This window comes from Perna viridis, chromosome 9 (genome assembly GCF_037379345.1).
Source record: "Perna viridis isolate PV_CMFRI_1.1 ecotype Kerala chromosome 9, ASM3737934v1, whole genome shotgun sequence".
Classification (NCBI taxonomy): domain Eukaryota; kingdom Metazoa; phylum Mollusca; class Bivalvia; order Mytilida; family Mytilidae; genus Perna; species Perna viridis.
In genome coordinates this window covers 16,130,483-16,148,861 of record NC_142453.1, presented here as the reverse complement: position 1 = coordinate 16,148,861, position 18,379 = coordinate 16,130,483, and the positions used below count along the sequence as shown (strand labels likewise).

Below are 18,379 nucleotides of genomic sequence, written 5' to 3'. Positions count from 1 at the left end.
GTGTAATGAAGACTAACTATAAAGGTTAAGAGTGCTTTGTTTGCTTTATTGATTGTTATAACCATTTTTTGATACAAAAACATTTATAATTCAATATTAACCAAAATTTTTTTTTTGGTATCAAACAGTCCATACAAACTTGTCTTGTAAATTTGTACTTTTCATTCCAACACCTCTGATCAATATTGTGAAAAGCAAGGCCATTAATAACCACATTTATATCACACTTGCTAAGGGCTCAAAAATGTGTACACATGTACACACAGCCTGTTACATACTTTAAACAGTCACAAATATATATGTTTTAACAAGAAAGGTGTGGAGTCTTCTCTCCATCATGTACATGTATCGCATTAAATTACCAAGTAGATGTACAAAATGTAAGGCCAAAAAAATAAGTCTTTCCTGCAATCAACAAGTAAAAAATCAGGAAGGTACATGTGTAGGTAGGGAAATTATTCTATTTTTCAAAAACTTATTTGATTGAGTTAATGGAATACAATCTAGACTTTAATGGTAGTTGAGCCAAAATGGCATAAAATGTTCAGGGTAAGAAAAAATAGGGTGGGTAGGGTAGCAGGAAATAGACTTACATTGTACTATTAATTTTGGCCTACGGCAATATCACAAGTTTGCATTTCCAAGACCAACAAAACCACCACTAGCAGGAATGAGGAACTCAATCTTCATTGGTCACAAGTCAATAGGGTAAAAATATGACACTCTATAAAACTCAATGACTACAGATTACGAACGAGACTGCACTGAATGTCTCACTAAAATCTTACATGTCAATAACAAGTGCAAATTTCATATAATACGGCTAAGTTTTATGGCTTGGTGTTCAAGTCGTTTGTACGATATCATTACCTTTAATACACAGTTACTGTTGACTAGTAAGTTTCCTGGTTTAATATCATTACCTTTAATACACAGTTACTGTTGACTAGTAAGTTTCCTGGTTTAATATCGCGATGCAATACCCTTGCTGAGTGGAGGTACTTTAATCCTGAAATAGTAGAACACAGTTCAATTTAGACTTCCCTGGAATAATAATAAATTATCTGCAATTAAAGTTAAGTTTAAGCCTCTGACACAGGCTTCCTAAAGATTGTCCTAACTTCAATGACTATACCCTCAAGTCAAATCTCCAATTTTAAGTGATTTGATTGGTCAAAAGTTGAGTTGAGGAAGGATTCGAGAAAAATGTCAATTAGAGATTCTTTATAAACACCAATAAAAAAGAATATTCTCTTTCTCATACATAAACTTTTTGAATTTTCATAACAGTTTGGCCAAACAGGGTTTGAATAACAGGCTACATTTAAAATTATGATAGCAAGTTATGTAACATAAATAATGCTTGAATTGTGTAAGTATACCAGTTATTAATAATACACAAAAAAAATTACAGTATACATTGATCATGTTAAATATCCATTTTTTTCATTCTTTTGTTCTGAAATAAAGCTGTCAAATTTCATGAAGTAGTGTAATTCAGAAGAAACTCTTCAATGGTGAACAATTTGTATTTCACTTATAACACTGATCATCTCAGTTTCAAATGGAAAATTTACTGTGAGAATTTGTACCCAACAGTAATAGCACACTTCAAACAATTTTTCTAACAGGCAATGACATGTTTTCATGTATGCAAACATGTACATGTATTCAACCTACATGTAGTTGTGATAAATTCAAAGTACAAATCATTTATCAATGCCACATCACAAACAACAGTAGAAAAACACCCCTTTTTCAGATCAATGTATTTTAATGGACTTTAAAACACAGTAAACTAGAATCTATTGATTAGGAGTTTTAATATAGGAGGACAATTGTTCATGTAACAGCAGTAACCAAGAAACAGGATTTGACCTATTTTACATATGATATGAATGTCCTTAAAATGATATTGACACAGGAACTAAGGCTTTTTGAAATACACAACTCTACTTTAAAAAGCTGTCTATTTATAAAGAGGGGGATCCCCAAATCTGTTGATGAACCTTGATAAAGATGAAGATTCTGGCCTATCTATACAAGGCGGTTATTTTACTGAGGTTTAAAGTGTGTAACGCATGTGAGAGACATTAAATAAATTAAGAATTTATTTTCAAATCCTTCAGTTTTCTTCTAATTCTAAATTTCAAGTGCTCTAATTGGTCAATAATTGAGTTGAGGATGGATTTGAGGAATAATTATCTATCGGCAGTGTATTTTGGACAAGGTTTACTCTACTACATATCTGAACTGTACATGTATGTACTACATATATATCTAGATAAGTAAAAATAAACTTCCTTTAAGTACAAAATCTATGGTCCCAACATCAGATCAAATACCGGGTACATGTAGTAAAAACACTGACAGATGTACATGTTAGCTATGAAAATGTCATTTAATTCCATCATTAACCAGTATCTAAATAGGACAGGAGAGAAGGCAGACAAATACCTGTTTAAAATGAGCTCCAGACATGGCAGGATGTGACCCTTGTTCATTGACGAAAACAAATCACTTGATTATACACTCCAAACCCCGGAACTTCACTATCTTGTCATACAGGTTTCCTTAACTTTGAAGAGCCTACCTCACAATGTACATGTACAGTAAGATAAACATTTTTCTGATTCAATATTCCTTTGTTTTTACTATCAGTGTTGACTCAGATATCTAATGTAGTATACTTAAACAGAAAATTTATGTTGGTATAAACTATCAGAAGTCTACAGACTATTCACACGGTACATGTATGAAGTGAGAGGTTGTGGAGAGATAACCTCTACTTTAGAAGGTTCAAAAGACTTACCTCTGAGTATTTGGTATAGAAAGACTTTTACATGGTCTGATGTGAGAGGTTGTGGAGAGACAATAATTTTGTGCAGGTCACTTTGCATCAATTCTGTTAACACATAACTGAAAATCTGGTTAAGGAAAATTTTAGACAATTTGCACTGCACATTATATACAGCAAGTGTAAATCAGTAGAATTCTGAATATGAACTCCTTGTGATGAGTGTATATAAATATATTTGCAATAAGCCTTTGCATTATTTGTAAGACAATAAATACATTGTATTTCAGGTAAAAACACATCTACCATATAAGTAAATATTTACACATTCTCAAAATCTAGTAAAAGAATATTACTTCAAATGCTAAGTGTTCTAGCCTGATATGGAAGTACCCAACCAATTAAATTAATAAACATGAGATAAAGCTAATATGAAAAATGCATTGTCATAATCGGCATCTGTTCAAATTACACATTATGAGTCTGGTTAATCTAAATATAGTCAAGTAATTGACGAACCTATAACTAATCATTCATTTCATGTAACAAGGCTATTGAACTACATCATTATCTTCCAGATTACGTAGTTTACAAGTCTACCTACATGTTCATGTGTGAAAGGACCTAGACTTTTCCATGTTTGAAGTCAATAGTCCACTTAAAAAAAAAAATCCTAAAAAGTGTCCATGATAAAGATTGAAGATCTTGGAAGTATAAACAAATGCAGATAAAATTTTGAAGGTTTGACATCAGAGATTGTGGGTCTGAACTTTGGGCCACCAAAAATATGAACCCCTGACCTATTTTAATATTAACATGTATATTGTATCAGACATGTAGAAATGACTTAATCCTTTAGTTTAAGATATATGTAAAATTTTATGCAATGATTTTTTTATCTAGGAATTACAAATAGCTAGAAAAATGCTTGGCACAATGGTACAGTGTCAGACCTACCAATTTAAGACTGTTTCCATACATTTGTGTTACATTACCTCAGAACCAAAAAAATATGTTCTTGTCTTTGTCCTTTAAAAATTCCAAAAAAAATTATTAATAATCTTTCTCCAGAATCTACCATCATTCAAGTTCTTTGAGACACTTCATGGAACATTACATACATGTAAATTTCATTGTAAATTGCTTTGACTTCCAATTTTAAAAACCTCTCAGATTCTGAGTTTATTAAATGACCTTGCCTATGGGTACTTAAAATATACAACAATGAATTATCACAGTCATAGCATGCAAGATTAACATAGAGTCAATCAATATCAAAATTACCGACCAACAGAAATAAAGACAACAGAAAAATGAAGAAATATGATCATCAACGAAAACCATAAAAACTCTCTAGGGTATCGATTCCTTTAAAAAAAATGGTACAAACGTTTTGATTTTGAATCACTATGGAAACAGAGTGTCATCCTGTTTGCATGTCTCAGTGGTTCAACGTTCCCGAGAAAAACAAAAAAAATCAATGTCATGGCTAAGCCTCTTTCCTGACAAAGAACCAGCTTTCCATTAATCCGTTGAAATATTAATTTAACGTGGATGACATTCTCTTTGTTCACAGCAATATGTGACTTCATGAGACACAACAAACATCTAATTGAGCTAATGATTAGTTTGACAAATAAATTGGTTGCCATAATTTGTGGAACTGCAGAAAAAAATGGTTGTTGTTTTCAAACAAACTTTTCTTCCTTTTATGTCAAAAACAAACTCATCAACCATAAAAACCTTCAGTTATAGAGTAAAATACAAAGAAATACAATGATACAACTGTACCCAAGATCAATAATTCACTATCATGAACTTCTGTCATAATAACAAAGATCATATTACACTTTCTGACCCTTCCTAAACCTTTTATTCTTTCAATTTGTACAAGTATTTTACAGGCATTTTAAAGGTTCCCTTTAAGTACATAATAACAAATCATTTTACGTAACCAAGTCTGGACAATGTGTCATAGACCAAATCATTGTCCTTTTAATTGCTAATCTATACTACCAAATAAAACATCTTTGTTTCCAATCCTTGACTCTATGAGACCTTTCTACATAACTTGTGGTTGTTTTAACAGATTAGTCTCTTAGACCCACACAGAAAAAAATAACATAGCATGGAATGAAAGCCTGTATACGCAGCAATAGTTCAATGCATGAAATAAACATTTGTTCTGCCAAGCATCAATATTTCTATGATCTTTAACTCATCGTTAACAAAAGAAGTAAACAATTAGAGACTTTTTTTGAGTTTCAGAGTGCATGGAATAGCTTATGATGAGTATGTGATAATGAAAAAGTCAAAATATAATTTTATACTCACCCAATCCTACTCAAAATGATGTAAACAAACAATTAATTTAGAGTTTTTAGAGGTATAATTAAATATAATCTTATTGATACTAGCAATACAGCTACTAATTGATTATACATTGTAATGAAGCAGGAAATAAGAAGTGGCTACTGATCCAGCTCTGACATTGTAAACAATTAACCTGTTTTAGAGGTTGAGGTGGTGAGGTAAACTTTTTAATTGATATAAGTTTCTGATGGGGTAAAAAGTAGCAACATATGATGTTCAGACATATCATTTCAATGAGAAGTTTCTATCAATACAGATTTTTTTTTATTCAGAGAGATCTAGCAGTTTTTTCAGGGTGGGTGGTGAAAGCAGTAAATGATAAAAAGAGATTAGCAATAATGAACTTCATAAGTCAAGACTGTTTGGTATTTCTTGCTTATTCTAACAAGTAAAATGAAAATTAACTATCCAGTGTGCAAGGATGAAAACTAACTACATGTTATACTTGTACATGTACCTACAGTCAATTTTTTTATGCAACTTCTTTTTTAGTGACTTTTTGATGCAATATGCAATTAGCCAAAAGGATATTGAATGCATGCACCAAGCCTAAAAATATTCCATCAAAACAAGACAGAAATTGTATATAAATGACAGGGCTGTATAAATAATCCAGCTAGAGACAGCCTCCCTTTAATTGCGAACAAAAAAATTTGCTCATTGCTAATTATCACTTCAATCTGAACAGACGCACTGCATGTACAAGCATGTGTGCATGTTGCATTGGTGCAAATCATCATGATTCATCAATTCCTTTATTGAGGACATAATTACAACTAAGCAGAATTTACCATGCACATAACAAGCATCACAGGCTTTGCTTTTGGATATTTGTATAAATATAGACCTCCAGGTGCAACAGAATTCTTGGAAATACATTTTTCACAGAACATAGAGAAAATGAAAAAAAAATCCTCATCCTTGAATTGAATACCCATAGAACATATTCTGACTAAATTTCAGAAGTAAGGTGGCACTAGAATTCCAACCTATCAAAAAAAAAAAAACACTTGCAACAATACATGTATAATACTTTTGTTTATAATACCGTGTAACTTCTACTTACTATTAACGTACTAATTTTCAGTGTTCCGATGTTCCCTATTTTCGGGGTTGACAGAAAACCATGAAAAATAATACTTGCAAAACTGATTTTAACAATATATAAAGCTAATATTTTTTGAAAAAGTGATAACTGTTGCCTGTGAATGTTTACAAAATCACAAAATTTAATACCGGTACGTTTACCATATCAGTTCTCATGAACACAAAATACCACAAGCATAGAGTCAATGGTAGATTCGTAAGCCTAGTTTTAGCTCACTTTATTGTGAAAGCATGCAAGGATGTTTGATGTTAGTACCTTATTATAAATCATTTTAGCTAATCTGCAAAGTTTAGATAAAATTGAACAAGATCAATAGAGCCATTATTTTATCAAAGACCATCATCCACATTTCAATTTGTTTTTACTGCACGCATCATTTACAAAATTTTCTGAGATGAAGTTTTCAGATTTGCCTTAAAAGCATATGGCATGAGGAGCTAATAGTGAATCAAGTTATGGCACGCTATTGTAAGGATTTTAGGAAATGGGCAAAAATAAGACAATTACAGAGCAACTAAAGCAAAGATCAAATCTTTACCTACATAAAACAAAAATCTTACCTACATGTACATGTTTATAATGCAAAAAACAATGAGATTACTTATTTTCAGCAATATATCAGAAATAGGAACTATGCTTCCTCCTATCAAAAGCTAATCATGATTAATTACATTTTAGAAATAGAAGAATAATATTACAAGCTTGTTCATAATATGAACAGCTGTATGAAAAAAAGCTGTTAAATTTTCTGCAAAAATTCTCAATTTCCATGTCTACAGCCAAATGCTCTGTCAAGACACATGAATATTCATTAAATCTATAAATAGATTCAAACAATGATAAATCTCTTTTAAACAGACTCAAGTCTAAATGTGGACCAAATGTCCTTCCCACACTATACATTTAAAGCACCTACAAAAGTAATGATCTTTTGTTCTAAATTAACCAATCAATTCACAGCATCTTTGTAAAATACAAAAGGACATCTTAAAATGTCAAGTTGGAGCACAGGAACTGCAAACTATTAATGAGATCATTTGTGTACTATAATTGTAACTTCGCTGTCTGAGGGCAGATCATAAGAATCAAAATTTTAAGAAACATCATTATCAAAAAGCATAAACAAGCAATGGAAAAATAAAGGTTATCACACTAAAATTAAAAAAAAAAAACAGAAATAACAAAAACAACAAGGCATAATGATTTCCAGATCTATAGTAAATCAATCCATCTGGCCAACAACCAGAAAATTTCCCTAATATAGGGAAAAAATCAAACCCTGATCAAATATAATTGAATAATATATTGTAATGGTCTTCAGAATATTGAAGACCATTCTAAACTTTGTCTGCCTATAACTTAATCAAACCGTTATAAAAATATTGTTTACAAAACAAGATATTTTTTTTCATTTATCCACATTTCATTTGGTATTCCTATCACTAAATATCAAGATATACTTAACATGAATTCAATTCAAATAAAATATAAAAATTTACAGCAAAGAACAAAGAAAAATCTATAAATTTTCTCCCTACATTTTACCAGATCACTTTAAGTGAGGTATAAAAACATTCCAACTCAAGTTGAGATTCTTAACTTAAGTGACTCCACTTTTAACCTGCATTGCCTTGACCCAATCAATATATTCACCATACCCAAGGGTTGTCTCTAGGGTTATCATATAAATGGTGTGACCTGAAATGACCATAATATGATGGACAGCTAATACTGGATAGTTTGCACTTAATTTCTTCTAAGGCAAACTGATTAAATGATTACCAGATTATAAGCTAAGTTCTCTACAGTTTGGCATGCATGTAGTCTACTAATTTATAACTTTAATTGTGTAAAATGGAACAGTTAAGACAAAAGACAGGAAACACGGGTGGGGAATGTTTGCACACACCCCTTAAAACCAATAAAATTCCCAATTATTGCATATTCTAATGCTCCTCTGTTCAAAGTTGACATACATATTAAACAATACCTATAATGTTAAATATACACATACATTACTAAGCCCATTTCTAATGGAAGTGACTACATAAGATTTTAAACTTAATACAACTTAACTGTCAAAAATCACTTTTACATAATTTGAAATTTTAATGACCAATAATTAGGACATTTTTAAATATTTAAGAGGTTTCTTGCCATTGTCTAGTTGCCATTACTTATAACAAGGGACTCAAAGCCAATGATTCCAAGTCAAACATGGGTTTTATAGCCAAATGTTGTCTACAAATGTCATCGGGTGTGTAGATATGTGGATGCACCAGACTATAAAAAGTAGAATTTAAATCTGTTTTTTGACATGATTTACATTTATTTTACAAGTCTGTATTTAAGTCCAGATATTTAATTCGATTTAAAAGGTTTCACTTTTCAGAACAGCAGTGACTATGTGGAGCTTGAAATATAAAGAAAGAAGAGAAGATTGATAGAAAGAAAAAGAAATCCTAAGATTAAATTGATGGAAGATAAGTTTTTGTACATGTATTTTGCCTATTATGGGCAGTCGTTTTCTATAAAATCATATCCATTCTCTGAAAGACAGATATACAAACAGTCAGACAGCCCAGAAGATGGGCAAGAGACAAACATAATGATATATTTACAATTAGAGGGAGAGGTTACATTCTTATTCATACAGTTTGCATCATTGCAATACTGTCTGCAAATCCCACTCCAAGGACAAGAACAAACACCAAAAAATGAAGAAAGAAAAATGGAGCTGCAACTTATGGTTTGTGATCAGCATGACACCAACAAGAAAGCACCATAACCTGATCCCCACAATCCAATAGCAAAGAATATAAAGCTCATTTAAGTCCTCTCACAGCCAGTAAAGGTTAATATCTAGGTCACCAGGTTAAATTATTAACTGTCTAGACAGTTTTTTTTTAAAACTATCAGAGGAAAACTTGACTGAGGTAATAGATAGCATGGTCCAGTGGTGTTGAATTATGACCTCTTTTGTTACACATGATGAGAAGCAATGCACAGGTGTGGCAGTTTAGATATGCACTCACAGGGAAACCTTTGCACTATTTTCTTGAATTTTCTCCAATTACTGTTGGCATTGATACATCACAAAGACTTGTATGATTATTTAAACAATTCATTGCATAAATGGCAATTTACAAACTGCAACTGTACCAAAAATTGAGGCCAAAATAACAGGAAAAAGTTTTTTCTTTTTTTCTTTGCATTTACTCATGGAACTAATTTTAAAACAAATTACAACTCCTTTAATAATATTTGCTCAAATAAGAAAATGATAACCCATTATTAACTGTTATACTGACAAGGGTTTTCATGCATTAAATGTGACAAATTAGTTTTGACAAGCTTTCCTTAGATCTAGAATGATAAAACAAATGACTTTTATGCAGGTAAAAAAATCTAGTGAATGCTTTGTGCATGTTATTGACATAAGGAACATTATGGTACAAGTCCCTCCAGTCCTTCAAAGTATTTCATACCAAGGTCAAAAGGTGACATGGAACAGTTCTCAAGGATATAAAGTAGGCCATTAATCTGTAGACTACATGTATACATGTACCAGTGTATGTACTAGAAGACACCAATTTTCTCAAGATGTACATTTTTTATACAACACTAGATGATTTCCTATTTACAAATGCATGCATGGACTTAAGTAATTACAATTTTAATGAAATACATTTTAACAAGAACATAACACCCTAATGCAGTGTAAACATTTTGCTGACTCTTGAATATTCTTATTCATAAAAAGTAACTCCATAATTTTATAAATATTTAAATATTCTAGAGCATCAAACTTAATATAATTATTTCTATTGTGCTTCCTCTTTTTATCCATCCAAGCTAAAATATCAGCTAAATTTCTACCCCTAAGTCTTTAAAAACCTTAATCATGTAAATATCTTGTGAACATCACCATCTGCTGAAGGGAATGCAGCATATAAAACCGAAAGGTAAAGGGACAAATTGGACTGAATTATTCAAATTTACACCTTGTCAGCAAATTAAAGCAAAGATGCCACCCAATCTGACCTTTTGACCTCATAGCTGAATGCATTCATTATAGAAACTATGGTCTTAATATGGAAACCTAGGAAAAGGAACATGAATATCTTGTTGCCAACAGTAACTCCCTGACTTTTGTTTCACCCCTGTGATGAAAGTGTGGCAAATGAACTGTGTCCATGACCCCATCAAACAGTGGTGGACAGATGACATTTATAATGTGTTCAGATACAATCTAAAAGAAATAAGATAGCATTCACTTGCTAATTATCGGTAAAAGCAATCTTTTATGGTAACACTCTTGTGGTCAGTGAACTTCATCTGGCTATTTTAGCTATTAGAGCAATGAATAGAATGAAAAAGTTTTTATAGTAAAATATCATTATTTTAAATATGGATGAAATGTTTTCAATCATAACTTTTATCACTGAAATACAATGAACCACTTTTCTTATACAATGCATTATTTTCAGGAAAATAGCCCAAATTAATGCCGTCATTTAATCAAAGTTATAAAGTCATATACTATTTCAAAAAGCTACATTTTGTATTAAATGAAAGAAGTCATAAAGAACAAAATGATGAACATGTACACAAATTACAAATATGAAGGGTAAACAAAGCTTCAAATAACAAGTATATTTGATGATACATGTAAAAAAATACATGTACTTTTTGGGAAATTACAAATGTAACTGACAGCAAAACCTCCTCCATTACCTCTATCATAAATTTAACTCAGGATTTTCAGCCAAACCAAGGTTAATTTGATGGCACAGATTCTACTGCCAACACTGATAAGACACCAATTTAAGATAACTGACCTTTGAGGTAAATAAAAAACTCTTGAGTTCACCATCCTAAGACAAATACTATAAAATTATAAATGGATTGATAGATTGATTTAAGTCTACTGGTAGATTCCTGCATTTCTGGACAAAGAAGTTTAATCATCTGAACTGACCCTGCTTGAACTTGACCTTCTAGATGACCTTGATTTTGAAAAGTACTAGCATGCTTAAACAAACATTAGCCTGGTCCTGGGGAGATCACTGCCTGCAAGGCATGCCTTCCACTGAGATTCACACTTCATTGTCACTCTACCTCTTACATGCATCAAGTTGGTGGAGAAGCATTACATCAAATTAGAAACTGGAATGACTACTATAACAATTGAACCAATGAACAGATGATGTAGATTCAAAGTGGAGAGGCCCAGCTTGCACCCCTCCCTCCTCGCAAAAAGGGATTTTTATTTTTCTGTCAAGGAATCTTAATTTTTTATTTTTCACAAATTAACCTCCCCCCAAAAGAAAGGTTTTTGCCTCTCATTTCACTCAGCTTTTAATTCTACATCCCTTAACCTGAAATCCTTGACCTGCTCCTATGACCCCATATACTTGAAGCAACATGCTATCGTAAACACATTATAAATTCACATGTAGAAATTTAATGTAAGAAAACTGGAGTGTAGGCAGTATCATAAAATATTTACTGTTCTTGAACTGACCAATACTGACCAAGTCATTCTGATCATCTACATTGCAATGCACAATGTAACTGCCTTCAGAGTTCATAACCTATCAGATCTCCCTTTTCACCAAGGATATTCCAGTGATTTCCATATTAAAAAATGGACACATTTCCAGTAATGTTGACAAGTTTTAACATGAATAGCTATATTAAAACTATATGAAAATGCTTCCATATCAAAATAATCAAACAAATAAAATGTAAATTCAATTATAAATTCCCTTTCCTGACAATTGATTGATAACAGTAAACCAGAGCAACTTGTACCAGTAATAAATAAATACTAGGTCACTGTCATTGTTGACAAACATTTCCATGGATAAATTGAGTACTGCATAGTACGAGATATCATAAAAATGACGGGTAAATAGATGATAATGAATGGCGTACTTATTTTGTCAGTGTGTTACCGTGTGACTTGTTTTACAAGTTTGATAATTAACTCATTAATGCAGATGAAATTCCCTAGATAATGGTCACACTGGTGTACCCAGACTTATATAGTACATTCTAATCTGGAAAACAAGCTTCACATAATAAAATTGTGATAGGAAGAATTTCAAAGTCCATCCGTCAACAGAACATACATGTACCCTGTGCATATTTAGAAGTTGTTGATTAAATATTTATCAAAAAAAGTCGTACCAGTATATTTTCATTCACCTGACAACTTGTTATCTACTGATCAGTTTAAACTGACAAATTCACAATACATGTACACTAAATGACCCATTTAGTCAGACTCATAAACTTTTGACAAAATTTGTCTATGTAAAGTTTGGAAGTACAATGTATAAGTATCTTCAGCAAAAGAAAGTCGTAATGTCATAAAACACTTCAACATGATGAAGTTGTGTAACAAGCATATTGAAATTTGTCTACTACCAAAATTTAAATGTTTTACAGAACATTTGGTACATGTCCTATAATTTAATTTTAATATCCAAACTAATCCATCAGAACACTAATCCATCTAAAATATACAATGTAGTTTCTCATGACATGATTATAAAAGAGGGAATAAAACAGCCAAATACAAATTGATGGGCTTAGTGATCAGTTTGTTTGTTTGTTTTTTTTTTTTTTCAGGAAATAAGGTTGGGGGGGGAGTAATTGCAGAGATCCAAATAATGAAAACTATGTTGTTAAAAATGACAACTCTTTACATGAGGACCAAAAGACTTCTTAAGTAATAATATGTATTTTGTGCAGACAAAATTAACTTCCCTAGCTATAATAAATAAAGGAAAGCAAAATCCTTTGAGGCAGAAATCTTCTAAAATCTTTCTACAAAATCCATTAAAACTGCCTGATTTATTGTGAATATGTAATTTGCAATATACCTTAATGGAGGACATGTTCCTTATATAGAACTTATGGATATTACAACAAACTTGGCAATTTTAACCTAATAACAGCATGGTTTCAGCTAGCGGAAAGGACTGCAGGTTTATATTTATAACTCAATTACGACCTTTACAGTAAAATTTTTCATGAAACTTTCCAGCATTTGTGCTAAAAAAGAAATTTAGCATTTTTTTTTCAATTAAAATCCTTTTTCCAGAAAAAAAAGAAAATTAAGTATCTAATGTTAAATATATCATGTACAATCGTTTTGTTTCATTTTTATTTCAATAAGTCACAGACCATTATTTCTTGTATTGAAACTATGCATGGTTAATTTTCAAGTCACTTAAAACTTCTGACGTCATCCTTTAAAACAGCAGACACACAAATCAATTGAAGAGAAAATTGCAATGATGTCAACTTGCAGATAAATATGGGCAAATTTGACTTCGATCAAAAGAAACTGAAAAAAGTATAAGAGACTACAAAACACCCTAATAGCAATAACTTGTATACATGTAAATGTATATGAATATAAATTTGTATATTGAAGAACATGACCAGTGTCAAACATTGGAAAAATCCCTGATGGTACAAAAATTCAGCTAATCTAAGAAAATTTCTTAACATAGCCATAACATGGCCTGAAGTCTAACAGAGAAAATTTAAAATGGCTTCATTTGTCAAATCATTAAATTCTAATATGATGATATCAACTGTGATTTTTTTTCTCATTTTCTTAAACAAGGACCCCCCCATTCCTTTAATTTGCAAACTTTAATTACTTTTATACCTACACATATCCCAATATGCATGTACATGTAGTAACATTAATACTGCATGATTTGAATGTATGGACATGCCCTATTTCAAATTTGCAAACATGTTCATCAACTTACTAGCAATACGAAAGAACTGCACTATAGTGGACTGTAGGCTGCCATTTGTTTTTAACTAATGTTTATAATGAAAAGGATACACTTCATGGAAGAAGTCTATGTGTGGAGGCTGTAGAATGTCATGTGCTGATAATACCTGGAAAATACAAAATGGAAGTAAACATTAAACAGCAAATCAATTTTGTCTGTTTGTTTGTTGGGGTTTAACGTCCGAGCAGCAATATTTCAGCTATATTCAGACGATGAACATGAAATTGATGGTAAAATGAACATGAAATGATGATGAAATGAAAAAGGGATGGGACACAAGGACAATGGAGTCGACAAATTTTGATTGCCACTGGAAATAGGGAGAGGTGGGTAGGGTCGGGCAATTTAGCCATCTGTGGCGGAGCCCTATGGTTCCTAACTCCGGAAGAATACCACAGTAGGGTTAACGTGTGAGGAACGTGGCATCTTTCCCAACACCGTGCACCACTATGGTTTGCGGTCAGGTTTTCCGTATTATAGCCTGACAACCCCAGCATGTAACATGCCAGGGGTACCCCATTCCACCAGCTGGGGCACACATCCCAGTTGCTCTGTGGGCAGAGTGCCCTACCCCTGGCTAGGGTTCTGAGCACTATATAGTCGCCTTTCACTACAAGCTTAGCGCTGCAGCAGGCCTATTTTTGTAACACCCAGACCTGCACGGGGGAACAGCAAAGAAATGTTCTAAAAAAGGATATATTGACTCTTTTTCTGGAACCAAATTTTGAAGTACTAGAATAACAGCTCTGCCAAAAAAACATCTACATGAACACTGTACCAGGCAAAAACAAATAAAATTTAATTCCCCAATTTATGGTATCAAGTCATCAGAATTCTGAAAATTAAAAAGTTCTCAAAAGAAAAAAAAACTGTATTTCTTATAAACTTGAAGTTATTTGGGATTTGGGTTGGTTTCTGAACATGACACATCGACCCTAAGCTCAATCACAGCACTACAATTATTTCAAGCCAGTTGTATGATTAACATTTTTCTCTTTTAGGTCTACATCTATACAATTTTTCAATATCAGACATTGGTTTACAAAATTCATTAAATTTCACTGATAGTACACTCAATATGTTATTACATTAAAACAGTACATTCTCCATATTTAAATTACTGTTTAAGCATTATTCAGTTACTATGTGGAAGTATCCACATATTGTTGAACGTCTAGACAAGAAAATGGACATGAAATATTCCCCTTTTATAAACTAACCTACATTTGTACATATAAATGGTACTTCCAACAAAATAAAAGAAGGATAAGAGATATTCACACTGTTCTCACAAGGCCAGTATTAAAATAACACTGTGTTTCGTTTAAAAGTGTTATAATTTTTAGCACTATGCTACTAATAAGATGCTTTGTTTGAATTTTTAGCTTTATGTTACTAATAATGTGCTTCATTTGCAGCACCTCAATTGTTAATACTGTTCTACATGTAGTCATGTGCTTTGTTCGCAGTGCTTAATATTTATCACTGTGCTTCTACATGTAGTAACATGCTTCATTTGCAGCACCTCAATTGTTAGAACTGTGCTTCTACATGTAGTAATGTGCTTCATTTGCAACCCCTCAATTGTTAGTACTGTGCTTCTACATGCAGTAATGTGCTTTGTTTGCAATGCCTCAATTTTTATCACTGAGCTTCTACATATAGTAATGTGCTTTAATTACAGTGCCTCAATTTTAATCCTTGTGCTTTAAGAAGTAATTTTCTTTTAATGCACCAAGGTTACTGCATTATTTACTTTTTTTAAGAAAATCATAGGGCTGTGCCAGTAAGGTAGCACTATGCTTTTTTTTCAAATTGACAGGGAGAACATTGTACTTTGCATTATTTGTTTAATTAATTTAAAGTACATGCACATGCATTTGCGGGTGTTTCTGCAGAGTCACCTGTTTTGTAACTAATCTTTTTAACAAGGGTGCACATGCTCCTATAAACCAATAAAAATATTTTCGTTCCTGCATTTGTTATAGATTTTGTAACACAACAACGTTCTTGCCACATAAATTGGTGTACTATAAAATTCCATTTGTTTTATGTTAAGCCATATTATCCTTAATTTAGGTGCACTAGTAGATACATTTTGTATAAATGTACATGGACCTACATGTATACATATACATTATCTACATTTATATCTATCTTACATGTATGTGTATATGAAAGTTACAACCCTTACAGGAAATTTCGATCATAATATATAAATTCTGTACATGTAGTAGAACCTGACTAAACCAAATCCTGAATAATCTATAACCTGTCTAAACCAGACACTTCCATAGTCACTTTAAATCATAATAAATATACTTTGAAATCTTGGTAAAGTGAAAACTTATCCAAAACCCTATTATATTTAAAGAACAAAAGGGACTTGGTTCACACAGGTTTTCAGTTTATTCATGGTTTGGTTTCTACAGGTTTAGGGATTATTCAGTTTGGTTTAGACAGGTATTACACAGCAGTAATTTTTTTTCATTCAATATTCTTCAGCAAAACTAAATAAAGAGATAGAGACTATCCTTCAAGACAATGCACTCTAAACAAATCTAACTAAGACCTTCAATCACCCTAAACCTAAATCAAAAGACTTGAGAAATTAACATTTTATGTCTTGTTCAGACAGGGATCAAACATCATGTAAAATGGCAACATCAAAGGAGGGTTTTTATGAAGATTTTGTTAATTCACTAATATCCCTGCCAAGTTTCCTCCATAAAATATCTCATCTCTTCATGTTATCCCACCATGTTAAGATAGCAAGCTCAGTGTGAGTTGGAAATTTTCATATAAAATTAAACCTCTACTATAAGTTCTTAGATCTTTTTCCTTGCTTTTTATGTGGTTAACAATGTACATTGTGAATCTGAGCAAAATTTAAAATTTCAGAATCTGAAATTGGTAGCCAATTTATGCTTACTTCACAGATATCATTAGCCTTTACTGTAATAACAAGTGATTTAGAAACTTGTAGAAATGCTTAGACAGTACATGTACATGAATGGACTCACTGGGAATAATTAGAGGCACACACACACACACACACAAATGTATATTTGTACTAAGAAGGGTTCAAAGGTGAAGCTTAATTTAAAAGTTATTGGCCACACAAGAAACCATGTGTCAACATTTAACTCAACAGGTTCAATTTCAGGACAATGAAGTAATCATATGACCTACAGTTTTCCTTTCTATCACTTGAACAGGTAAATAATTACATTTTATTCATCCCCTGATCCCAAAGTAAAGGGAAAATCAATAGAAACTTATGATTTATAGCAGTCAGGGGCACCTAAGAGCTATCTTTCAAAGTGTTTTCACATACAAAACATTTTGGAATACTGAAGAATATAAATAACTTGATGAATATGATTGTATTTGGTCAAGAATTCGGAGGAAACATCCATGTCCATAAAAAATTTGTCCTTAGTCAGTTTATAACCAGTTTCAGACCACAAAGATATCTCACTACAATCTTGCGTATTTGTAGCTTTTAGCAGACTTGTCCATGAGACCCCTACCATAACACTACTATTTTAGGGCACTGATCACATTTTCCTATTTACATGTATGTTAATTATTTCCAGTGGTCTTAATTGTTACTAACTTAACACATCTACATCCTTTTTCTATGACACATACATGTACATGTAAATACAACAACAAAAATATTCTTGAAAGTGCAAAAAAAACATTTCCATGTATATTATCAAAAACAGGTCATTGATGTACATTGCATCACCTTTCCTTGGAATAACTATTATTAAAATAACGATCATCCCATTTTTCAGACTGACAATTTTGATTTTTAGTTCATTACATTTCAGAAAGGCTACCCACAGCTTAGATGAATATTATTATTAACGCCTATTTTATCATAAAAAGTCACTGAATGAGAGATGGTCGCACCTCTTAGTTACCATAAAAGTAGTAAGAAAGATGTGTTAAAGATTACAAAGTAACTCATATTATGACCTTTCTTTTGAACTTAAGCTTTAGACCAGAACATTGCTTCAATGTAATTTTATTTTAACATTTTAATATTTAAGTATCAGTCTTTCTAAAAATCAGACAGGAAGTGATGCATGCATGTTAAAAATCCACTAAATTTACTTTTATTTCTTTCTCCGAATCAGATACAGACCACATAACCAGTCTTGGGTTTTCATTTGGGTGTTGCACTTATGAGATAGAAATTATATAGATTGTACATGGAATTTGCACTTTGTGAGAGTTACCAATCATACTTTATTTGGCTTGATT

The 18,379-nt window shown here is 31.8% G+C and overlaps 1 protein-coding gene across 2 annotated transcripts in view; it reads right to left on the bottom strand.

The window, feature by feature from the left end:
* LOC148606956 (serine/threonine-protein kinase NLK-like) overlaps positions 1 to 18,379 on the bottom strand; it is a 44,928-nt gene that overhangs the window by 19,567 nt on the left and 6,982 nt on the right. For both annotated transcript variants that reach the window (XM_088544101.1, XM_088544102.1), the window contains exons 3-5: positions 14,155 to 14,210; positions 2,813 to 2,919; positions 924 to 1,009 (exon numbers count right to left, since the gene is read on the bottom strand). In XM_088544101.1, the coding sequence (XP_088400227.1) occupies positions 924 to 1,009; positions 2,813 to 2,919; positions 14,155 to 14,210 (249 nt within the window). The remainder of the gene's footprint in view (positions 1 to 923; positions 1,010 to 2,812; positions 2,920 to 14,154; positions 14,211 to 18,379) is intronic.